General features: G+C 34.5%; 2 protein-coding genes across 6 annotated transcripts in view; both read right to left on the minus strand.

The window, feature by feature from the left end:
- Nucleotides 1-22086, minus strand: part of LOC118744127 — a 230360-nt gene that overhangs the window by 73535 nt on the left and 134739 nt on the right. The window lies entirely within an intron of this gene.
- On the minus strand, nt 2200-4618 carry LOC118744128. Its single transcript, XM_036476868.1, has 2 exons — nt 3553-4618; nt 2200-3492 (listed from the first exon to the last, which is right to left on the minus strand). Exons 1-2 carry the CDS (start codon nt 4278-4280, stop codon nt 3453-3455), a joined length of 768 nt encoding a protein of 255 aa, XP_036332761.1. The 5' UTR covers nt 4281-4618; the 3' UTR covers nt 2200-3452.

The raw sequence follows: 22086 nt of genomic DNA on the forward strand, positions 1-22086 counted from the left end.
GGTTTTGAACAATGTCCTAATGATAGATTAAATGAATAATCTTAAATAAAGAAGCCTGATTTTGTGCCTTACGTCCTTTACACTTACTTATAAAACTATTTGATAACTGAGTAATTGAAATGGGTATATTACATTTGAGGTCAAAAAAAATAACCAAACGAAGGTATTAAAAATACTTACGTTTTAGGAAATGTGATCTATTTTTATTGAGTATCAAACTATTCGATAATCAAGCAATTGAAATGGCTATAGTTATTATTTTTTAAGTGAAAAAAATTTTACTACATAATGGTATTTATAATACTTACGCTTTAAGAAATATGAATTAACTTTTTTGATTTGTTCTTTAATTATTTTTAAAATAAAAAAGTAATATTTTCTGGAAACGGAAGCATTTGTTTAAATTTTCCAATCCTTGGACCAGTTTCATAGGGATCCGTACGAAAAGTCGAAAATAAAAATGTCGAAACAGAAATGTCGAAATTTTAAAATTTTCATAAAATCGAAATCATATTTTGGCGAAAAAAATGAAGCAAAAAAAATGGAAAATAACTAATTGAACCCATTAATAAAATAAAACTTACTTTTATTTGCGGTCCCTGATTTTTATATCGCTAATGTAATTAATATAAAACGAAAAAGGTCCAAGTATGTACTTTTACACAGCAACGATCGGTTTAGCCGTTTGGTCAGCCCACGCGTTAACACGAAATTGATTTAATTTTTACATACTTATAATATAAATATACATATATTATAAATTATTTATATATTTTCATGAGTTTTCTTTCATGCTAAAATAAATAAGAAAAAGAAAAATAAACTCTCTAATTTAAGCACACAGCCAGAAATTTAGCATTATAAAATCACAAACATAACCTGACATGTGCTTCATTATTGGGGCTCGAATACAAAATTTGATATGTGCACGAAAACCAACAAAAAAAACAATTACGAGTTCATATACGGAATTTATAACAATTTTTTTATGTCAAATTATAAGAAATACTGTTGGCCATATTTTGGTATTATTTTACTGTTTCAGAAAGATACATCCTTCGAAAAAAAACAGATTTAATGCTCTCCTGAAAAGTTGCTCAAACGCACATATTAAATTTTGCAATGAACACGACGATATGTTGCTCCAGCTGAACCAACTAAGGATGACACGAAGTCTGGAGAGTATTCAGAAGAGGAAGAAGGGTCCGATGAAGAATCTTGGCACTCATCATCATCCTAAAATAGTTTTTTACACAAATTTTGTTTTAGAATTCAATTACACATTTATTATCCATTGCATTACAAGATAAAATTGGTTATTTCCATAATTTTCTCTGTAACTTATATCTCAAGGAAGTCCATACGCATTTTAACAATAAAACAAATTTTTGAGCAACATTATAAAAAAAATAATAATTTGTCTGTTATTCCCTTAGTTAAAGTTGAATTTCATTTTTAAACAGGCGGTAACCCTGCTACATGTTGTTTAGAAATGAAGCCTTTCAAAACCATTTCAATTGATACCCATATTGTAGTAATTCACAGTTAACTTAACTATATTTTAGTTTTTACCCGGTGGCAACTCTTTGCATGTACTAACCTATATATAAAGATCGCCGAGACGAACACGTATGTAGGTATGCGTGTTTCTACAATCGGACCACGGCAACATAAGAGTCTATCGGTGTCAAACTTTAACCAACTTTATTTTCGTTGCTTTGGAGGAATAATTGTACGTCCTCCACCTATATTTACTTGATTTTAAACATTTCCAATTTTAGACATCGTTACACGTCTTTTCTAAACATTTTGAAATAAAATTTCCATAAAAATAATTTTGGCCGCCTAAATCGGCCAAATGCCGCTATGTGCGATGGGTAGACAAGACAGCGACCGTACAAGAAAAAAGGCAGCGATTTAGAAATGGAGAAATATTTACAGCTACCCCTTATACCCGGACAAGAAGTTCCTTTAATTTGGTAGAAGCATAGTCTCAAAGAATTTATAAATTTGTTTACTCTGGAAATTAAGTATCTCTGCGCACTACCTTCCTCAGTGAACTCAGAAAGAGTGTTTAGTGCATTGAGTAGCATTTATTATTATTATTATTATTTATTTATTACAGCTCTCTTGAGCCTAATTCATTACAATATATGTAGACTTAACCTAGTTATTTAATATTACATTGATTAAGCCTAATAAAATCATTTGGAAGGGCATTCATACATGGCAATTACAAGTTGAAATTACGGAACAATAGTAAACGGAAAACAGATATAAAGTAATACATTACATTATATTGGGATAGATTTACAAAATTCAAACAACTTTCTTTTAAACTCATTGATGTTATTAAATTGCTTGACAGTATTTGGTAATTCATTATAACTTTTAAGACCCTTGTAATAAAGATTACATTTATCAGATTCGCTTTTTAACATGGGTAAATTGAAGTCATTTTTCTTACGTGTATCTTTATTGTGTGCATTGCTGCCATACTTTAAGTTAATCTTTAGGTATTCTGGTAAATTATCTTCAATAATGTTTTTAACAAATTTCATCGCATAATAAAAGTGCTGTTGTTTCACACTTAGCCAACCAAGGGCTGATAACATGTCTCTAATGGGCGTGTCATATCGTTTTCGAAGAATGAATCTCATTGCTTGGTTCTGTTGTTTCTGCAATTTATAAATTTGGCTATCATTCATTATGAAAAAAATTGTTGGACAATAATTGAGGAGAGGTTTTTTTTATTGATCCATATACCATTATTTTATATTTCCTTTTCAGTAATTTGCAAGTACGCCGCATAAAGTACATTTTTTTTGCTATTTTGCTTACGGTATAGTCAATATGATCATTGAACTGTAGCTTCTCATCAATTTTTATACCCAAGTACGTAAAGCTCCGCACCCTTTCTATTTTTTGTTGGTTTATGTTTAAACTACGAAGTTCATGCATATCAATATTTCTTCTGGATATGACCATGTATTTGGTTTTACTTAAATTTATTTTAAGTTTGTTTAAACATAGCCAATTATATATTTTATTTAAGTCATCTTGTAGTTTTGAAACAATATCAGTAATATGGTCACCACTTAACATGATTAACGTGTTATCAGCGAAAAGATTAATATCACAATATTTAATACCGTTGGCAATATCATTTCTGTATATATTAAATAATATAGGTGCTAGCACTGAGTCTTGAGGTAGACCAACCACTATACTTCTTTTGTCAGATACCGACGATCCAATCTGTGTTCTCTGGTAACCATTTGTAATAAGACTTTGAAACCATTTTAGCTCAACGCCCCGTATCCCTATATCACTCAATTTATTTAGAAGTAACTCTTGATCGATGGTCTCAAATGCGCGCTTTAAGTCTAAGAAGACGGCAACTATGTATTTATTTCTGCTCAATTCTTCTCTCCAGCGAGCTAATACTAAGTTTAGTGCAGTTTCACACGAGTGCCTTTTCCTAAAACCAGACTGTTGTGGGATTAATATTTTATTAGTTTCTAAATATTCTATTAGTTGTTTTTTAACTACCTTTCAAGAATTTTTTCATCACTACGCAACGTATTAATTGGTCTCATCTCGTCGGCTCTGATTGTGTTCTTGACTTTCTCAATTGGCTCAACAATAGAAGTTTTCCAGTGATCAGGAACAACACCATATTTTAGGCTTTCATTAATTAACTGCGTGTAAAAGTACCCTGTATATGTTATAGAGTCTTTTATGACTCCCTCAGATAATAGTTTTTTTCCTCCAATTTTATTTTTAAAACCACTGACAATTTCAAGCACTTCATCGGTTTCGATTTCTATAAATTTAAAGTTATGTGTGCAATTTGGAGTCGTAAAGGATTCTTTTTTACCAGGTTCTATATTTGAGGTAATTTCGATAATGCTGTCAATAAAGTAGTTATTTAGTGATTGTGCAATCTCATTTTCCGTTGTGTACAAGTTGTTGTGAATTAACACTTTATTAATGGCGTTTATTTCCTTTGACATACTTATGCAATTTTTTAGATGCTTCCACATTGATTTGCTATCTCCAATATTAACTGTTATTTTATGCTCCAAGTATTTAACCTTTTTAACCTTTACCATCCTCTTGTATCTACGTTTGATTGTATTGTAGTCACTCCATGCCCCTGTTTCTAATGCTATCCTGTAAAGATTATACTTTTGTTTATTAAGGTTTGCTAATTCAGCATCATACAACTTGTTCATGAGCTTAAGCCTTATTTCTTTAGTGTATGTTAGAATGCCCATTGAATGCGACAAGATATTAGTTAAAAATTTCGATTTATCATCGATGCTTAATTTCGAAAAAATCCCTGTAATTGTATTGCCTCAGTTGGTGAAGAAGATTATCACTTGTGTAATTTTCCCAAGATATAATAAATTTGTTTGCTCTCATTTTATATATTTTCTCCAACTCGATCTTGACATAAATTGTCTCATGATCGGAGATCCGATGCATATCCATTCTTTGACACGAAGTGTTTTTGCTATTGGTAAATAATAAATCAATCATGGTTTCGACCTCTCCCGATTTCCTAGTATAAAAATTAATTTTCTGAACCATTGAGAAGGACTGAAATAACTCTACCAAGGCACATTAAACAGGTAGTATCAGTAGAGCAAAAACAACATTTGCGTGTATTTTGTTGTTGCTTCTGGTATCGAAATTGTCAAAAACTGTTCTGAATTTTTTCTTCTAAATCAAAGCGTGCCATGTGAAATACAAAAAATTATAAAAAATAAAAAATTGAAATTGGAAAAAATAAAAATTGATGCCACTTTCTTTTCTAGTAAATTTGTTTGCTTCTCGAAGCATTGATCCATCCTTTGCAAGGCCCAGTAATCAGCGGTTGTGCTGCCGAGGTGGGCGAACGTTCCAAAAGCAGCTATTCAATCGCTTGTTTTGCATGGAAAAAGGTTTCACATGCAAATGGATTTTAACAATTCAGAATTTTTGTGAGAAAAAATTAAAAATATTTGACATTTTCGAGACCAAATAATTTGAAAATAAATCAAATCAGCTGCTCTACTGATACTACCTGTTCAATGTACCTTGAACTCTACCAATTTTTTACTGTACGTTGTAGCTTTATATAGATTTATATTGAAGTCTCCAATAAATACAGTATCATCATCTAGGCAAGTATTGTTTAAAATTTCACTAAGGTAGCTGATAAAGTCAGCATCGCTAGAATTTGGCGAGTGATATATTACCCCTATTTGGTATTTCGGGGTAACATTTCCAATTTTTAAAAGACACCAAATATTTTTATCCCACGAGTAATTAACGAGAGTTTCATATTTAATTGAGTGATGGACGTAAATTAAAACACCGCCTGTGTGTCTACTATTCGAGTTGCATCTAATTAGGGTGTAGGTTTCTACCTGTATTTCGTGGTTTGTAATGTCTTCGGTCAAACAGGTTTCTGAACATGGCACCAAATGAGGCTTACAAATTTCTATTAGTTTCTCAAGTTCACACTTATTAGCTGTAATACTGTTTATGTTTAAATAAATGATATTCAATTCATGAATACTTCGTTGCTAAACTTTAGCTTTGCTTTTGGCTTGAACGTATTTTTGGTATGCAGGGCAATCCAAACTGAATGCTGAGTGATTTACATTAACATCTATTACTTTTTTCTAAACAAGTTCACAACAATTTAAACACCTTATTATATCAGAGCCGCAATCCTTAACATCGTGATTTCCAGCACATCTACTACATGCCTTTTTATTTGTACAATCACTTGACTTGTGCTTATAACCCAAACATTTAAAGCATCTCATAATATTTAGATGCTCAAATACCATGCAAGTGTCCCATTCGATATTTACTTTTTTACGTTTCAAGACACTTCCATAAGTTAAAGCATCTGTTTCAACTAGAATGTTGAAGCTTTCTTCTCTTCGCGTTCTATTTTCGTATACTTTCAGTACTTTCAACTCCTTTCCCAAGAACTCATCATTTTGCTTAGTTAGACATTCTATTATGCGATTATTATTTTCGGTTAACCCAACTATTTTCAGTGTCTTTTTTATTTCCTCTTTTCCTTTAGCTTTCTGGGCCTGGAACTCCGTTCCAATACTATCTCTTATTTTTTGATGCACCTTTTCGCAAGTATCTTTATTTTTACATTCTGAAACTATTCCCCCTCTATTAATTTCTTTCACAGTCTTAACAAGACCGTGGGTGGGTTCGATTACCATTTTCAGCGCCTCTTTTGTTTCCTTAACGTTTTTGTTTTTGTTTAAGGGCTTTATAACAATTTTATTTTCATTTGTTTTGACAGCTTGGGCATATGATATTGGGGCATTTTCTTTACTAATTACTGGCTGAATGTTTTTTACCAAGTCATTACATTTTTGCAGTTCACTAGAAATTTCCTTAATGATTTCAATGTTATGTTCCAGAAATGTATTAAAGTCTGAAACAATACTCGTTTTTATTTGCGTACATTTGTTGTTAATTAGTTCCTCCAAAACTTGTTTTACATCAGCCGCCTTCAATTTAGATTGCTCACATTTACTTATTAAATGTTTGATTTCGATAAATTTCGTATTCGTATCAGATAAAGTACACTGATTACAAAACCATTTCAAATTAATATTTTCCGTGATTATTTTAATTTCATTCCTTTTAATATTGCTACATTTTAGACAGAAGTTAGAGCCACACCCACCAGAGCATGTTATCATTTCATCTAATTGAAACAATTTGGCAGTACATTCTTTACATTCTACTGTTGGCATTTTGCCACTTTTTACTGTGGCAATATACCCTAAGTTAACGTATGGCAATAATATATACTAACCACAATACACAAGTTTATGGCAATTTCAATAATTTTATGATATGAGCAATTGCTACTATAACCTAAGCGTAAAACTAACTTGGCAGCACTCTGTTTCCAGCTGATCAGCTGTTTCGATTCCAAGAAGTAGTTGACGTTTGTTTATATGGAATGATGAGCAAAGGGCATCAATTGCGAATATGATGGCAAAGGACAGAGTAACAAATGAGAGAATCTGAACAGAGGAGCGCCCTCGGGTACGCAAAGCAAAACCAAAAGAGATGGAGATTAATCCGAATTGTCTTGGATTTAGCGGCTCCAATGCTCTTTCGCGGAGGTGTCCAAAGCAGATCTGCTGCAGATTGTTCCCTGTGCCTTCCCAATACCAACAATTGCAGCTTGACTTACTTTTGTTAACTCAGCTATCGCCGCAGCAAAAACAACAACAGCAAAACAAACTATTTTATTTATGCAACTTTTTGTTCGCTTATTTGTTTTGCTTGTATGTTTATTTATGCGACACTCACTTCAGTTGATTCAGCTTGCACTTAAATGGTACTGTTGGACATAAAATGTATAAAATACAATTCTTTTAACTATTTAAAATGAAAATATCTAGCGCGAGCGCAAAACACACATCTGTTCCGTTTACTATCCGTTCCGTTATGTTGCAAATAGAAATAGGTTGTGTCCCGATAATGCTGAAATGCTTCATTTCATAATGAAAAATAAAAAATTGTCAACTTTAATTACTATTTAGATACTATTAAATATGAATTTAGAAACACAAAAAAAATAAAATTTTGAACGAGATTTTTGAATTGAATCTTTTATAATCGAAATACGGTAATATGGCAGGATAGACGGATAACTGAAAAACGGCCGTATAAGCCGCATTTCGGATATCTACCAGATACCCGGCACTAATATTTTTCTACAATTTTTTCATCTGCTTCTCCAAGTGCCTAAAACTGTTTTAAATGTATGGTTTTTTAACCAAAAAATTAACGACAAAATCAAACAGTTTTAATTCACAAAACAAGTGATGTGGCAAATTATCCAACAAAAATATAAATGGTATTCATTATTTCTAACCAATTTTTAAACTGCTTCTCCAAGTGCCTAAAATTGATTTAAACATAAGGCTGTTTGAACAAAAAAAATCCAGCGACAGAATCAAACAGAGTACAAATTCACAAAACGAGCCACACGGCAAATTACACTACGTAACAAAATTGAAGAAAGTCAAAAAACTTGAAATTCCATATAGCACATGTTGTGGGACTACATAGTTGAAATTTCAAATGTACCCGAAAAATCTTGACCAATGGTCAAAAAACCCGTTTTTTTGAAGGTTACATTTGCTTTTTGTTGATAATTTCAACATTTCTGAACCTATTTTAAATATTGATTGATCATTAGAAGAAAAAGAATAAAAATGCCTTACCCTTTAATTTTATTCGTTTTTATGAGAAATATTAGGCGAGTTTTTTTTTTGCGTTTAAAAATTGTATGGCGCTCTCAGCGACAAACTTTATGTGCGCTTATGAATAGTTGTCGAGAAAATCAAAATTACTTGTTTGAAAACGGAAATTGTCGATGATTGTTTTTTTTTTTACATGTTATGCGTAGATGTATGTACATTAGATGACTTATTTTGCCTAAAGTATTTCAGATCCTCCCTCCGGCAGCATATGAAAATAGGATGCTAAAGACCTAACAAAATGGAAAAGAAATTCATTATTGCAAAAACTGAATGAGCTACTCCGAAAACTGCGATACATAAGACTGTTTTGCTATAACTTTGGATCCTTATATGAAAACAAATTCATTTTACACAAGAAAGAAAAAAATATCCAGCCTCATGAAGAATAAGCCGCTAAAGCGAATGGCGTACTCAGTTTTTTAATACAACTAACCAAAAAGTTACACACACGGCCTAAAGTGACAATTTGGTACTATTTTTCACGAATTTTCAAATTTATTCGTTAGGATTTTCCAGATAGCAGTATTTTTTCCAAAACTAAAATACTTAAAATTGTAGCTAATTTAATGTAGTCATAAAAAAGTTGACAGCTTTTAAATAAAATTATATTTGAACTAATATATTAGATTTATGTAAAGCCATGTCTGACATACATACTTTAAATTTTTAACAATGTCGTTTTAGGATGTTAGGTAGGGAAACACTTTCTGATGCGCCTCTACGAGTTGAAAAACCATCTGTTTCTCGGTTTCGGAAGTGATTACTTTTTCATTTAACTTTGTTGCAATAATTTTTTTCACTATTGCTTCAGCGCGTAAATAATTTTGGTTCTTTATCAATTTCCAAAAAATTTGTGTAATTTGATGCGTCCACAAATAATGCCTCAAAAAATGTCTTTGTATTTTTTTTTTTATGTTTTTTTGTATTTTTTTTTTTTTGTTTTTACGAAGGTGAATTAGCCGACGCAGAACGTGCTCCCGAGTAGGCAACGTAGATTGCGAGAAATTGCGCAGTGTTAAAATTAAGTGCACTTTTCTTTATATGTATTAAATTAATGAAACTTACCAATTAGGAAGTAACTACTAGTCTTTGTCGTTTTCTCCGTTATCGCTTGCATCAATATTGTCTATTTTTTTTTTTTTGATTATGTAAGATAATAATGTTATTATCAGTCGTGAATATAGATTAAAATATTCCACAATGCGACAGTTTTATCCACTCCTGCTTTGGCTTTAAATTTTTGACGATGTTTGTCAAGTTTGAAAGTGGCTTTCAACATGGCTCCACTTAAGCCTAATTTACTAGTTCAAATATAATTCGATCTAAAATCTGTTCACTTTTTTATAAACTACATTAAATTAGCTACAATTTCAAATATTTTAGTTTTGGAAAAATTACTAGTATCAAGAAAATCCTTACGAATAAATTTGAAAATTCCTGAAAAATAGTACCAAATTGTCACTTTAGGCCGTGTGTGTAAATTTTTGGTTAGTTGTATTAAAAAACTGAGTACGCCATCCGCTTTAGCGGCTTATTCTTCATGAGGTTGGATATTTTTTTTTCTTTTTTGTGTAAGATGAATGTGTTTTCATATAAGGATCTAAAGTTATAGCAAAACAGTCTTATAAATCGCGGTTTTCGGAGTAGCTCATTCAGTTTTTGCAATAATGAAATTGTTTTTCCATTTTGTTAGGTCTTTAGCGTCCTATTTTCATATTCTGCTGCCGGAGGGAGGATCTGAAATACTTTAGCAAAATGTATGGACAAAATAAGGCATCTAATGTACATATATGCGTGTAAAATTCACAGCTATTATTGCCTATTTTTAGAGTTCTTTAAAGGTCATTTAGAGGTCGCGACCTGTCAATTTAGGTCAGAAAATACGATTTGGAGAATTATGAGTTTTTGTATGACTATTTTTGATTCGATTTCAAAGATCTTAGAAGAGGATATATAGGAATTTAAAAAGGTATATAATACTCTATTGTCGGACTAGACTTGTTGGGATTTTGTATCTGGTAAATTAAAAAAAAATACTCATATTTCTCTAAATTTTTTAAATTTTGACCATCGAAAATCTTTACAATTTCAAAAAATATTTTGTTATTTTAACTTTTATTTCAACATAGATTGATTAAGAGAAAAATACTGATAATAATAAAATATTTCACACAAAAAGCGTTGAATTTTTTAAATTCCTGCCCGTATTTTGTTTGTAAGTCAAATATTGGTGGCGTTGTGCTACTATGATTGCACGGTTCAGTAATCATAGTCATCTTATGTACAGTAGTCGAAAAAATTATAGCCGCACCAAATTTTGACAGGTTTTAAAATATTATTTTTGTTGTTATTTCATTTTGGTTAGTTTTTTATAGTTCATTCTTTAACATTCGTATAAATACAAGTTTATATGCAGTGTCACACTATTGGGTATTTGCCGAAATTTGGTGCAAATCGAATCCCAATTGTGTGAATACCCAAATATTTTTCTTTATCCCAATCACGAAAAATAATTTTTTTAAATTTTTCAATAGAAGATGGCTGTATTGTAGCAATCTTTTGACTACAAAAAAACCCAATTTTTGTTATTTTGTACCAATAGCCCAATATAAAAATGCACAAATCTGTACAAATGTACTATTCGAGTGACACTGCCTTAAAAACTTATGCAATAAAAAAAAATCAACAAATCTTCGTAAAAATTTAGAGTTTTTGAATAAATTCTGAGGATGCAGTTTTGTAGCCCACCGAATTCTAGTAGAATAAAGTACAAGTTTCAAATGGTTAAAAATTACGGATGATTTTTTAGAATTTTTAAAAAAGCTCGAAATTCTGTACGAAAGTTTGTTGATTTTTTTTAACATTGCCCAAAGTTGGAAACTTGGATTTTCACGGGGTTTGTTAAAGAATGAACTAAACTAAATAATCAAAATTAAATAACAAGAAAAATAATATGTTAGGTTAGGTTAGGTTAAGGTGGCAGACCCGCGAAGGGGACTCACTTAGACATTTAATTGTGATACCACATTATATAAATATTCATTTGAACGGTAACTGTGTAAAATTATGAGAAGCGCTGGGTGCTCACAACAAAGTTCCGCAAACAGCTGATGTCCACTCCGGAGAATCCCTCGGGAGTGTTGATGGAATGCGCACCGAAGTGCTTAAACCTTAATCTTGCGAATGCCGGGCAGTTGAGTAGGAAGTGCTGAGATGATTCCACCTCGTCTTCCAGGCAACTGCACCAGTAGGGATCCGTGACGATCTTGAGTCGCACCGCGTGGGTTGCCATGGGACAATGTCCGGTCAGTACACCTGTGATAATCGAGAGCAGGCGCTTAGCCAGCTCTAGTAGCTCCCTTGACCGCCCGCGGTCCACAACCGGCCAGAAGGACCTTGCAACTTTGCGAGTCGGGGTTTTTTCCCAGCGCTCGCTGAGCTGAGATGAGTAAGCCCATCTGCCCAAAAGCAGACCGCAGTTTGCCAGAGGAACCCCAATGCCCTTCCTGTCCGAGGTGATGGCATCGAGGGTGCCCTGCCTAGCCAGTTCATCAGTCCTGCAATTTTCTGTTATATCACTGTGTCCTGGGACCCAAATCGGCTTGATCTGGAAGTATTCCCAAGCAGTTGAGAGAGAGGTCAGGCATTCCCCGACCACACCATTAGTGATATTACGTTAAAACTTGGCAAAAAATGGTTCGGATATAAGTTTTTTACCACTGTATGTATTTTTTTATATTTTTAATTGGGCATACACATTATACATAACGGTATGTACTAGGGATGTTAATTCTTCGTTTTTTACGGTCGCGAGATTTTCGGGATGTCGTTCTCACAATTCCGGGATCCCGGGATTTAGATGTTCATTACTTTTCTACAACTTAAATAGAAAAAATTGTTTCTATATTGTTTGAGAAGCTCTCCCACCATAAAATAAATAATAAATAAAGGAGTTTAAAATCTATTCTATTATTTAAAGTGGCATTTTTATTTTTTCTCTCTGGCGTCACGATTTATTTTAAAGGGCATTGTAGTTTGATTTTGTAGGGAAAAAGCAACGATAATTTACAAGGCTAACTTAGCACAGTAGGCAACTGGCTGAGTTATTGGGATCGTCGGTTCGAATCCTACTGAAAGAAGCCTGATGAGGAAATGTGGTGATTTCCGAAATAGCTATCACTTCTACCATTATTTCAAAATTATTATGGTTGCTTTTCCACAATAAGTTTTTCATTAAAAACGGCCTCGATCTCAATAAAAATTGTTGAATATAATTGTTATAAGACCATAAAATAACAAAAACAAATAACTTAAGGACGAGCACACCTAAAAGTTAAACATTCTAAATAAAAATAGAATTATTAACAAAAACCAACAAAAACCAACAAAACCAACAACCACATGATCAAGTGTAAATTGTAGCGAAATAGTTGACTTAGCAAATGAAAAAGTGGGAAAAAAGCAACGATAATTTACAAGGCTAACTTAGCACAGTGCATAGGAAACTGGATGAGTCAGTGGGATCGTCGGTTCGAATCCTACTGAAAGAAGTCTGATGAGGAAATGTGGTGATTTCCGAAATAGCAATCACTTCTACCATTTTTTTCAAAATTATTGTTGCTTTTCCACAATAAGTTTCTCATTAAAAACGGCCTCAAGCCCAATAAAAATTGTTGAATATTGATTTTGTAATTTTATGGCCTTATAACAATTATATTCAACTATTTTTATCGAGCTTGAGGCCGTTTGTAATTTTAAACATATGAAATGGAAGGAGAAATTTTTATAGAATTTAAAAAAAAATTTTTTTTGGATTCACAAGCACGAATAGGTAATTTTTTAAGCTGATAAAGTTAGAACGACCAAATTCGAGGATGGTATCGAGTACCGCACCCGTTTACTTTACCCCAATGTTCACACCAAATGTGGTATTTTTTAATAATGACTAAAAAAACATGTTTAAAACTTGAGTTCGGTCAACACCCACGTTAAAAGTTTTAAGCTAAAAAGAACCAGGGTGATATCGTCTTGAAACTAAATTTATAGAAGTTGACACAGTTGTCAAAGGGATATGAAATGACGAGAGAATCGAATCAGTCTCATTAAAACTCGATCAGACTCCACAATGGGTCATATGACTCCAAAAATATACTGGAAGGAGCGCTTGCACAAAGTGTTAAGCCATTGTATCATTTATTTTAGACCTTCAGTAAACTTTTGGTTGATTTTAATGGAAATTAATTATTCACAGGTAACTTTAAATCCGTTTGAAGCCAAAGATGTGAATAAAGTTCTGGAAGTCATCAATTAACGATTATGTTCTTCTTTATTTAAAACAAAATTAGTAGAGATGTTTAGTAGAACAAGTTGACTACTCAAGTCTCTAGAACAGGTGTTCAGAAAAATTTTATCATAATCAAAGAAATTGTCTGTTATTTATTTATCCAAGCAAAATATGAAACTTTCGCTAACATCTATCTATAACGGAATACTTCCTTTTATTTTATTATATTAAATATTATTTTCTGAAAACCTGTTAAAAAGATACATATAACCCATTTCATGCGTACCGATTTTGAGTGAACTATGCTTTATATTTTTTATTTTATGAGGCATTTCATGTCACCGCGGCCACCTCTGTGCTCGACCTCTAAGGATTTGGATCAAAGTTGAAGAGATTGAAGGTCTAGGTGCCATGAATATATGTGCAGCATATTTTGCCGATATGACGTTTGGTTTGAGGAAAGGTGTGTATTTCCTTTTTCTTGTTTTAATAAAAGGACTAACCTTGGAGGCTATCATTGGAGGTCTAATATTCTTTTGCAATGAAACCGAAACATCAACAACATCAACATGAACAACACTCATTGCAAAAGAATATTAGACCTCCAATGATAGCTCCACGGTTAGTCCTTTTATTAAAACAAGAAAAAGGAAGTAAAAGTGAGTAATAAAATTATAGTTAAAAAAAAATCAACACGCTTTTATTAAATTAAGAACTAAAAATAAAACAATTATTTATTGATGTAAAGATTCGTCAAATGAGAATATGAAGTTCCCTAACTTGATGTTATTTAACTGTTATTTTATAGCTTAAAGTAGGATTAAAGTAATTGGCACGTAGTCATGGTCGAAATAAAATTCAATGAAAAGTTAGTTGCAGTTATGTTTTGCAGGCATCCCATTGGTAGAAGGCTTCGGGTGTTGTAACATCAGGAGTTGAAGACTTGCTCTAGCTGCTAGTCTCTTAAAATTTCCTCCAATCACGTCGTAAGCAGATTTCCCATGTGAACTTGCAACAAAGTTCAATTCTGCCATTTCCTTGAAGAGATTTTCATGATTTTAGGCCTTTAGTAAAGTTAATATGTATTATTCATATTGTTTTTCTTTTAACACACCTTTCCTCTTTCAAAAATATACAATTTCATAAAATTTCAATGTTTATTTATCATATTGCTCGAGCGTTAGACGATCTAGAGTCCAAACGCATAAGTAGCCCATTACGCCCATGTGGGCACTTAAAGTTGACATTATAGACAATGTTTTTATGTAAAAAAAAATTTAAAAATGCTATAATAAAAAAAAAATATCAAAAAGAAAAATGTTTGCTTAATTTATTTTTGTTTTTTATACCTTGCACATTAATGTCAAAAATGTACAATTAATGCCCATAATAAGACGGAAGAAAACAATTTTTTTTCATTAAGTTGCGTTAAAAGGTTCCCCAGATACAGCACTTTAAAGAAAGGTATGTATGACGTTTTCTTAAAATTTAAGTCCCGTGTAAATAGGCAACCCTACGTCATATCGGCAAAATAAGCTGCACATATATTCATGTCACCTAGACCTTCAATTTCTTCAACTTTCATCCAAATCCTTAGAGGTCGCGCACAGAGCTGGCCGCGGTGACATGAAATGCCTCTTATATAAATTTGTTTTGTATACTGTTTTAATAAATTAAACATTTTACAAATGTTTGATTTCAAAGAAATAAGAAGAGGTTATATGTAGTGGGTAAGATATATTTCCTGTGGAATATCCTTATATAATAAAAAAACGCTTTCTATGAGACGAGCTGGAGCGGTGTTTTCTTTTTCAGCCTTAGAAAGAATTGCGATGGTGACATCAAATTAGCGGCAAGCTCGTTTGGGTGTGATTGCAGGCGATATCGATATTTTGTGGCAATCTTTTTTATTTCATCCTTCACTAGTGGGATTTTAAGTTCCCGATGAATTTAGGCGTTCGTAACGTACCAAGGAGCGTTTACAAGGATTCGCGGAGTTTTGGACTGAAATCTTTGAAGGATTTCTAAATTTGAATTTGATTCTGTTCCCCACAATTGAATACCGTAAGTCCACACTGGTTTTAGAACGGATTTGTATAAGATAACTTTGTTGTCTAGAGCGAAGAGATTGACGTTTTAACAGCCAGTACATGCTCCGAAATTGTATTCCTAGGGCTTTCCTTTTGCCGAAGATGTGCGCCCTCCATGCCAATCGTCTGTCCAAGTGAATTCCCAAGTACTTAGCAGAGTCAGATTGGGGGATTGAAATGTTATTCAATTTGATTTGCGGACATGTGTCTCTCCAAGTAGTAAATGTTACATGTGTAGATTTAGTTTCGTTTACCTTCAGACGCCAACTTTACAACCATATAGAAATCTGATCAATTGCTTTTTGGAGCTTAGATGATGATTATATGGGATCCCGTGCGGTCGTGATTATAGCGGTGTTATCAGCAAAAGTTCATGTGAGAACGCCGTCAGATACTGGCAAATCGTAAGTAAAATTTTTTTGAATTTTTTTCAACAAGCCTGTGAACTTGCTCAATTGTAGAATGTTGCTTTCTAAAGCCGAATTGGTGATTTGGAATTAATCGCTTTAACTCAATTACAGTGTTATCTGGCTGGAGTGAACACCCGATGCTACGAACACCTCGAAAGAGTGAACATGAAAATTTTTCCATTGAGTACTCTATAGATGGAACAATTTTGAGTCTTTGTAGAGTGAACAAAATTTAAAACCAATTCCTTCCAAATTCAAAACTGTAACGACAAATTTAATGACAAAAAGGTTAATCCCTTCGCCAGGCCGACCCCGTAAATCCCCGTATCAGGGATCTCAACTCGGAGATTCGGCAACTAGTGAACGTACATAAGCGGAAGAAGTGGGAAGACCATCTGAAGACCTGTCACTTCGCCTCTGGTGTGAGCAAGCCTTGGTCAACCGTGAGGTGATTGTCCACCGGGGAAACCGTCTAACAAAGGAGAGTCTTCTCCCCGATAGCTCACCTTTCCCCGGTAGCGAAGACACTAGAGGCCCTCCAACTTCCGCACTACACAAATCACTGGACCCAGCGAAGCATAAGCATGGGTTCCGTAAAGTGCACAGCACAACAACAGCACTTGACGCCATAAACTCCCAAATAATTCGTGGCCTTAACCGAAACCCCCCATGTGAGAGAACTATTCAAGTAACGCTACTAGAAAACAAACGGTGGACTGCGAAATACCTGAGTGGTCGTCAGTGATCTTTGGAGACAAATCGATCAAACCTAGGAAAATGAAGCAGCGAGTTCAACAGGGTGGTGCCCTTTCCCCACTACTGTTCAACTTTTACATTTCTAAGCTCCCTCAACCTCCAGAGGTAGTCTCGATTGTCTCTTATGCTGACGTTTGCTCGATAATGGTTATTTCACCGAGCTTTCTCGCTTCGTCACTGCACGGAGCCTAACACTCTCCCCTACAAAATCCTCAGCAACGCTTTTCACCACTTCGGCGAAAGAGGTCAGACTGCAACTGGGTATTCTCGTCGATGACGAGCCAATTCCGACGTTGAATAACCCGAAGATCCTCAGAGTAACCTTCAAAAGTCTGCTCTCTTTCTCGGCGCATACAACCGCAATTGTCAATAAAGTACAAAGCCGCAACAAGGTCCTCAAGTCGCTTGCCGGCAGCACGTGGGGCAAAGACAAAGAAACGTTGCTGGCAACGTACAAGGCAATTGGCCGCCCGGTTCTGAACTATGCAACGCCTGTGTCGCTATCGGGGACTAGTAGGACGCAGTGGATGAAACTGCAGACTTGCTAAAACACGGCACTCAGACAGCGACAGGATGCCTTCTGATGTTGCCGAAACACCACCAGCGCAACGAGGCCAATATGCTCCCGATTAAGGAGCATAACACAATGCTCTGCAAGCAATTCCTAGTAGGGTGTCACCCGGGTGTTAGGTACCCGAACAGACATCTGCTTGCGGAAGAACCATCGCGACGGCACGTTAGAAGGCCGTCTGCCTCGGGAGACTCGGACCCCATAGCCCAACTTCGATCGGGCTACTGCAGCAGGTTGAACTCATACTTGAGCAGAATAAATGCTGATGTGCCAAATGAATTCCCCGCATTCGGAGAAAAGCCCCATGACTCGCAGCATCTCTTCACATGCCCACTAAACCCCACCCTGCTAACGCCTCTGGCCTTATGGACAGACCCCATCGAGGCTGCACGCTTCCTGGGTCTACCGCTAATAGAGCTTGACGACAACGATACAACATCCACCGGAAACATGTGTTGGCATTAGCTGAGGGAAAAGACGACATTTCCGAGTACTTAAAACTTTAACTTCAAACGACGTACTGCGCAATAAAATTGATTTTAAAGAACAAAAAAACTCAATCTGGATATAGTGAACAATCTGCATTTTATGAACTGGTCTTGCATTAATTAGTTCACTCGACCCAGATAGCACTGTATTTTCAATGGTTTTTTAAGAAATAATTTTTCAAATACTTTTGACAAAATCGGAAGGAGTATGATAGGACGATAGGACTTTACGGGAAAATACTTCTTGTTAGACAAGCGTTAAACAGGTGAGTATAAAGTTTAGAGCCTCAATTGGAAGTTTTTTAAGAACTTCGGCGGTAATGCGATCATAACCTGGTGCCTTGTGGTCTTTTAATTTATTTATTGTGCTAGTTATTTCGCTTCTAGTGAATTTTTTCATCTGTAGCTCCATTTGATGGGGTTCTTCTAAGAAGGCAGATACAAAAGCGTCTGCAGCGATGTGTGGCGAGAATACATTTTTTAGGTGATTGGCGAAAAGCTCTGATTTATCCAAAGGAGTTTTCGCCCAGGAGTTATCGGGTTTCCGAAGTGGTGGTCGGTAGTCGATCGTGTTAAGTTTCTTATTTACTTTCCACAGGGACTAGTTGGAAAGTTCAGTTGGATCCAAATTTTGAAGGAAATGCTTCATTTCTTGGTCCTTTTGCCGTTTTAGTAAACCTTTTAGTTCCTTAGTCAGCTTGTTGAGTCGACGTTTGTCTTCTGGAGACCTAGATCGGTTCCAGATATTTCTCGCTTGATGTTTATCTTTTATTTTGTCTTGTATAAGTTCATTGTGATGTATATGCCTTTGGTTTAGTTTTCGGAGCCGAGTGGATTCCCACGCAGCTTGTTGTATGCAATTAGTTAGATACTCGGCAGCCTTGATTATATCTTCCTCGCTTTTAAGAGGCATTTTTAAGCACAACGAGTTGAAGTCAAAATGGTTTTAAACTGAGTCCAATTTGTACGGCTGTTGCAGAGATGGCATTTTCGAATGGTATTTTGAAGCTCTTTCGTGATCGTAATGATCACTGGTGAATGATCTGAGGAGAGTTCAAGACTAGACTTGCAGGTTATCTGACAAGATCAGGAATTTTGTTTGGGTCCGAAGGCCAGTATGTCGGTGTTAGGTTTAAAGAATTGGATGCATTGTTTAGTTCGCGTGCTTTCGTTGTTGTGAGTCGAGATCCACACAGTGTATTTTTTGCATTATAATCGCCTCCTGCAATGAAGCGGCATACTAGGGTTTTAAAGACCTTAATGTAGACTTCGTTTTTTATATTGTTTTTGGGTGGGCTATAGATGGCAGAGATAAGGAGTGAGCCAATTTCATCCTCCACTGTTATATTTGTTGCTTGGATTTCATCTGTTCTGTAATGTGAAGACTCATAATACTTTATTGTCTTCCTAATGAGTACAGCTGAGCCTCCGTGAGCAGATCCATCTGGGAGCATTGCGTGATAAAGACAGTAAGAAGGTATTTTAAAAAAGCTTTTTTTTCGTAAAATGTGTTTCGGATACTAGTAGAATGTCGTATTTCATTTTTTTTGTAGAAAGATTTTTAACTCATCTGAGTGGTGTGACAGTCCATTGGCGTTGGCAAGCTTTAAAGGACATGGAGTTGCCTTTGCGACAAGATTTACCAATAGGCTTGTCATAGTTGTTATTTGGGACATTACATCTCTGAGTAACTTCATCATATCACGTATCCCCCTAATCAGAGCATCGCTTTGGCTATTGTTGTTATTGTGGGATATTTGATTTATCTGACTACTAACTGCTTGGGCATACGATAGCTGCTGTGGATGTAAGTTCAACTGCGCTTGTTGATATGGATGGTTACTTGTAGTATTTTTTGCCTTAACGCTGGGAACGTAGTAGATTCGCAGGGTGATTTCCCTCGCACAACGCACATTTGACGTCTTTTGATCTTGTCTTCCTTTCACACTCTGCGGAAATATGTTCGCCTGCGCATTTAATACATTAGGGCTGTCTTCGACAACTTGATTTTGTATGGCCGTAGTCTTGACATCTGGAACACTGTGGGATATCTCGTTTTGGGCGAGGAGGTTAGAAAACAATTAGACTGTGTAGTAAACTCTTTATATCATAGACGGTTTTGTTGTTATTTTGTTGCATCTCAACCACAAACATTGGGAGAGCCCTCTTTGTTTGGGAGTGTTTCATGTTCCAAACATTTGTAACAGTACGTCCATACTCTTTCAGAGCCGATTAAATTTCATCCGGTCCAACTGACGGATGCGTGTTCCTAAGAATAAGTTTAAAGTATCTTTCGTTTTTTAGCTTATAAGTGAAGAACTCAGTATGCTTGCTTTCAAGTAATTTGACTATATTAGAGAATGATTCGGGATTTTTCGGTTGAATTTTGACTCGATTGGCACCAATAACTCTAACTTCGTTAAGCGTGTCTAAAAGCGGATGTATATTCTCGACTTTGTCCACAAAAATGGAGGAGGTTTGATCGGTTTTTCGTTTTGTTGTGTTTTTTTGAGGTTCAAGTAGGGATGCAAACGATGCATGGATGTTTTTGAAACATCGATAATATCGGTTCAATATTCGATGTTTGCCATCGATGTTTATAATTTCTTAAAATCGCAAAATTGGCGATACATCGATGCCAGTTTAAGCGATGTTTTAACATCGACTTAAGTGTGACTCAGACCTGAATTTAACTTACCCATTATGCTCCTAAAATTTTTTGACTGGCTATGAATTTTATTACTTATTCTTTAGGGGAAAATTTAGAAATTCCGAGTGTACTCTTATCTTTCGGTATTAAAAATGCTTACTTCATAATTAAATAAATAATATAAAAAAAACTTTTTAATATACAACGCTTTTATAAATGGACTAAAAAGTAGGAAATAATATTTCTCAGTCCCATAGAATTTGTTTTGATAACTTTTGATTTTGAAATTTTAGCAAAAGTCATTATAAACAATCTATGAAATTGAAAATGAAAAACGTGGAGCGCATGCAATACAAAGCATTCGATTTAATTGACAATAGTCAAACTACATAACGTAGACCTAAAATTTCTACAGCGAAAGTAGAACTTTGAAATCGATTTTAAGCGGTCGTTATTCATATACCCACATACATACATACACGCTTTTCATTTTCAATTTCATAGATTGTTTGTAATGACTTTTGCTAAAATTTCAAAATCAAAAGTTATCAAAACAAATTCTATGGGACTGAGAAATATTATTTTCTACTTTTTAGTCCATTTATAAAAGCGTTGTATATTAAAAAGTTTTTTTTATATTATTTATTTTCTACTTTTTAGTCCTGTCTGAATAAAATTTTGCAATAGATATTAAAATAATTCAACGATAATAATAGAAAGGTGCACACACATGCATTTACATATGTATGTACATACAAACGAGCACCAATTAATTTTATTTAAAGAAATGGCGTGTCGTCTATTTCCGCTGTAGCAAACGTAGTACATAGGGCGACATCTAGATGTCATCTACCTCGCCCTATTCACTACAGATGTCGCCCTATGCACTATGCTTTTTTATAGGAACTTTTCAAAGCAAAGCTTTATGGTGTCGGACACACAACATTGAAAGTTTCTGGATCCACAACATTGAAAGTTTCTGGACACACAACATTGCAAGTTGATAAAAGCGTTGTAAAAAGGACCGGGTTCCCGTTGAAATTTCAACGAAATTGGGGCTTGGAACTTTAGGCTCAGCGAACTTATGACGGCGTGCATTTTTATTATATTTATAGGGAGGGCAAAGGAATTGTATATAAGTACAGGGAAATACATCCATATGTAAATATTTCTCTAATTGAATTACAGAGAGTATGAATTGGAAAGTATTAAATTTTCCTTTTAATGTAACTACAACCTAAAAAATTTTGAAACATCGGAAACCATCGATATATCGATGTTTTTCTGGCGATGTATTTTAGCGCCGATGGTCATTTTTCCGATGCATCGAAACATCGATGTATCGATGTTACTCCCAAAGTTTGCATCCCTAGGTTCAAGCTCTTCGTTATTATCAACCGGAAGAGTAGCGAACTTATCTGCATTGCTTAGCCAGTAGTTAAGTTTTTGTTGTTTAGCATTATTTGCTTTTTGGGGACTGTCTCTAGCTCTTTGCGAGCCTTTGGCTTCAGTCCATTCTTCAAGA

This window comes from Rhagoletis pomonella, unplaced genomic scaffold, assembly GCF_013731165.1.
Source record: "Rhagoletis pomonella isolate Grant_MI unplaced genomic scaffold, Rhpom_1.0 Rhpom_scaffold_00008, whole genome shotgun sequence".
In the NCBI taxonomy this organism is placed as follows: Eukaryota; Metazoa; Arthropoda; class Insecta; order Diptera; family Tephritidae; genus Rhagoletis; species Rhagoletis pomonella.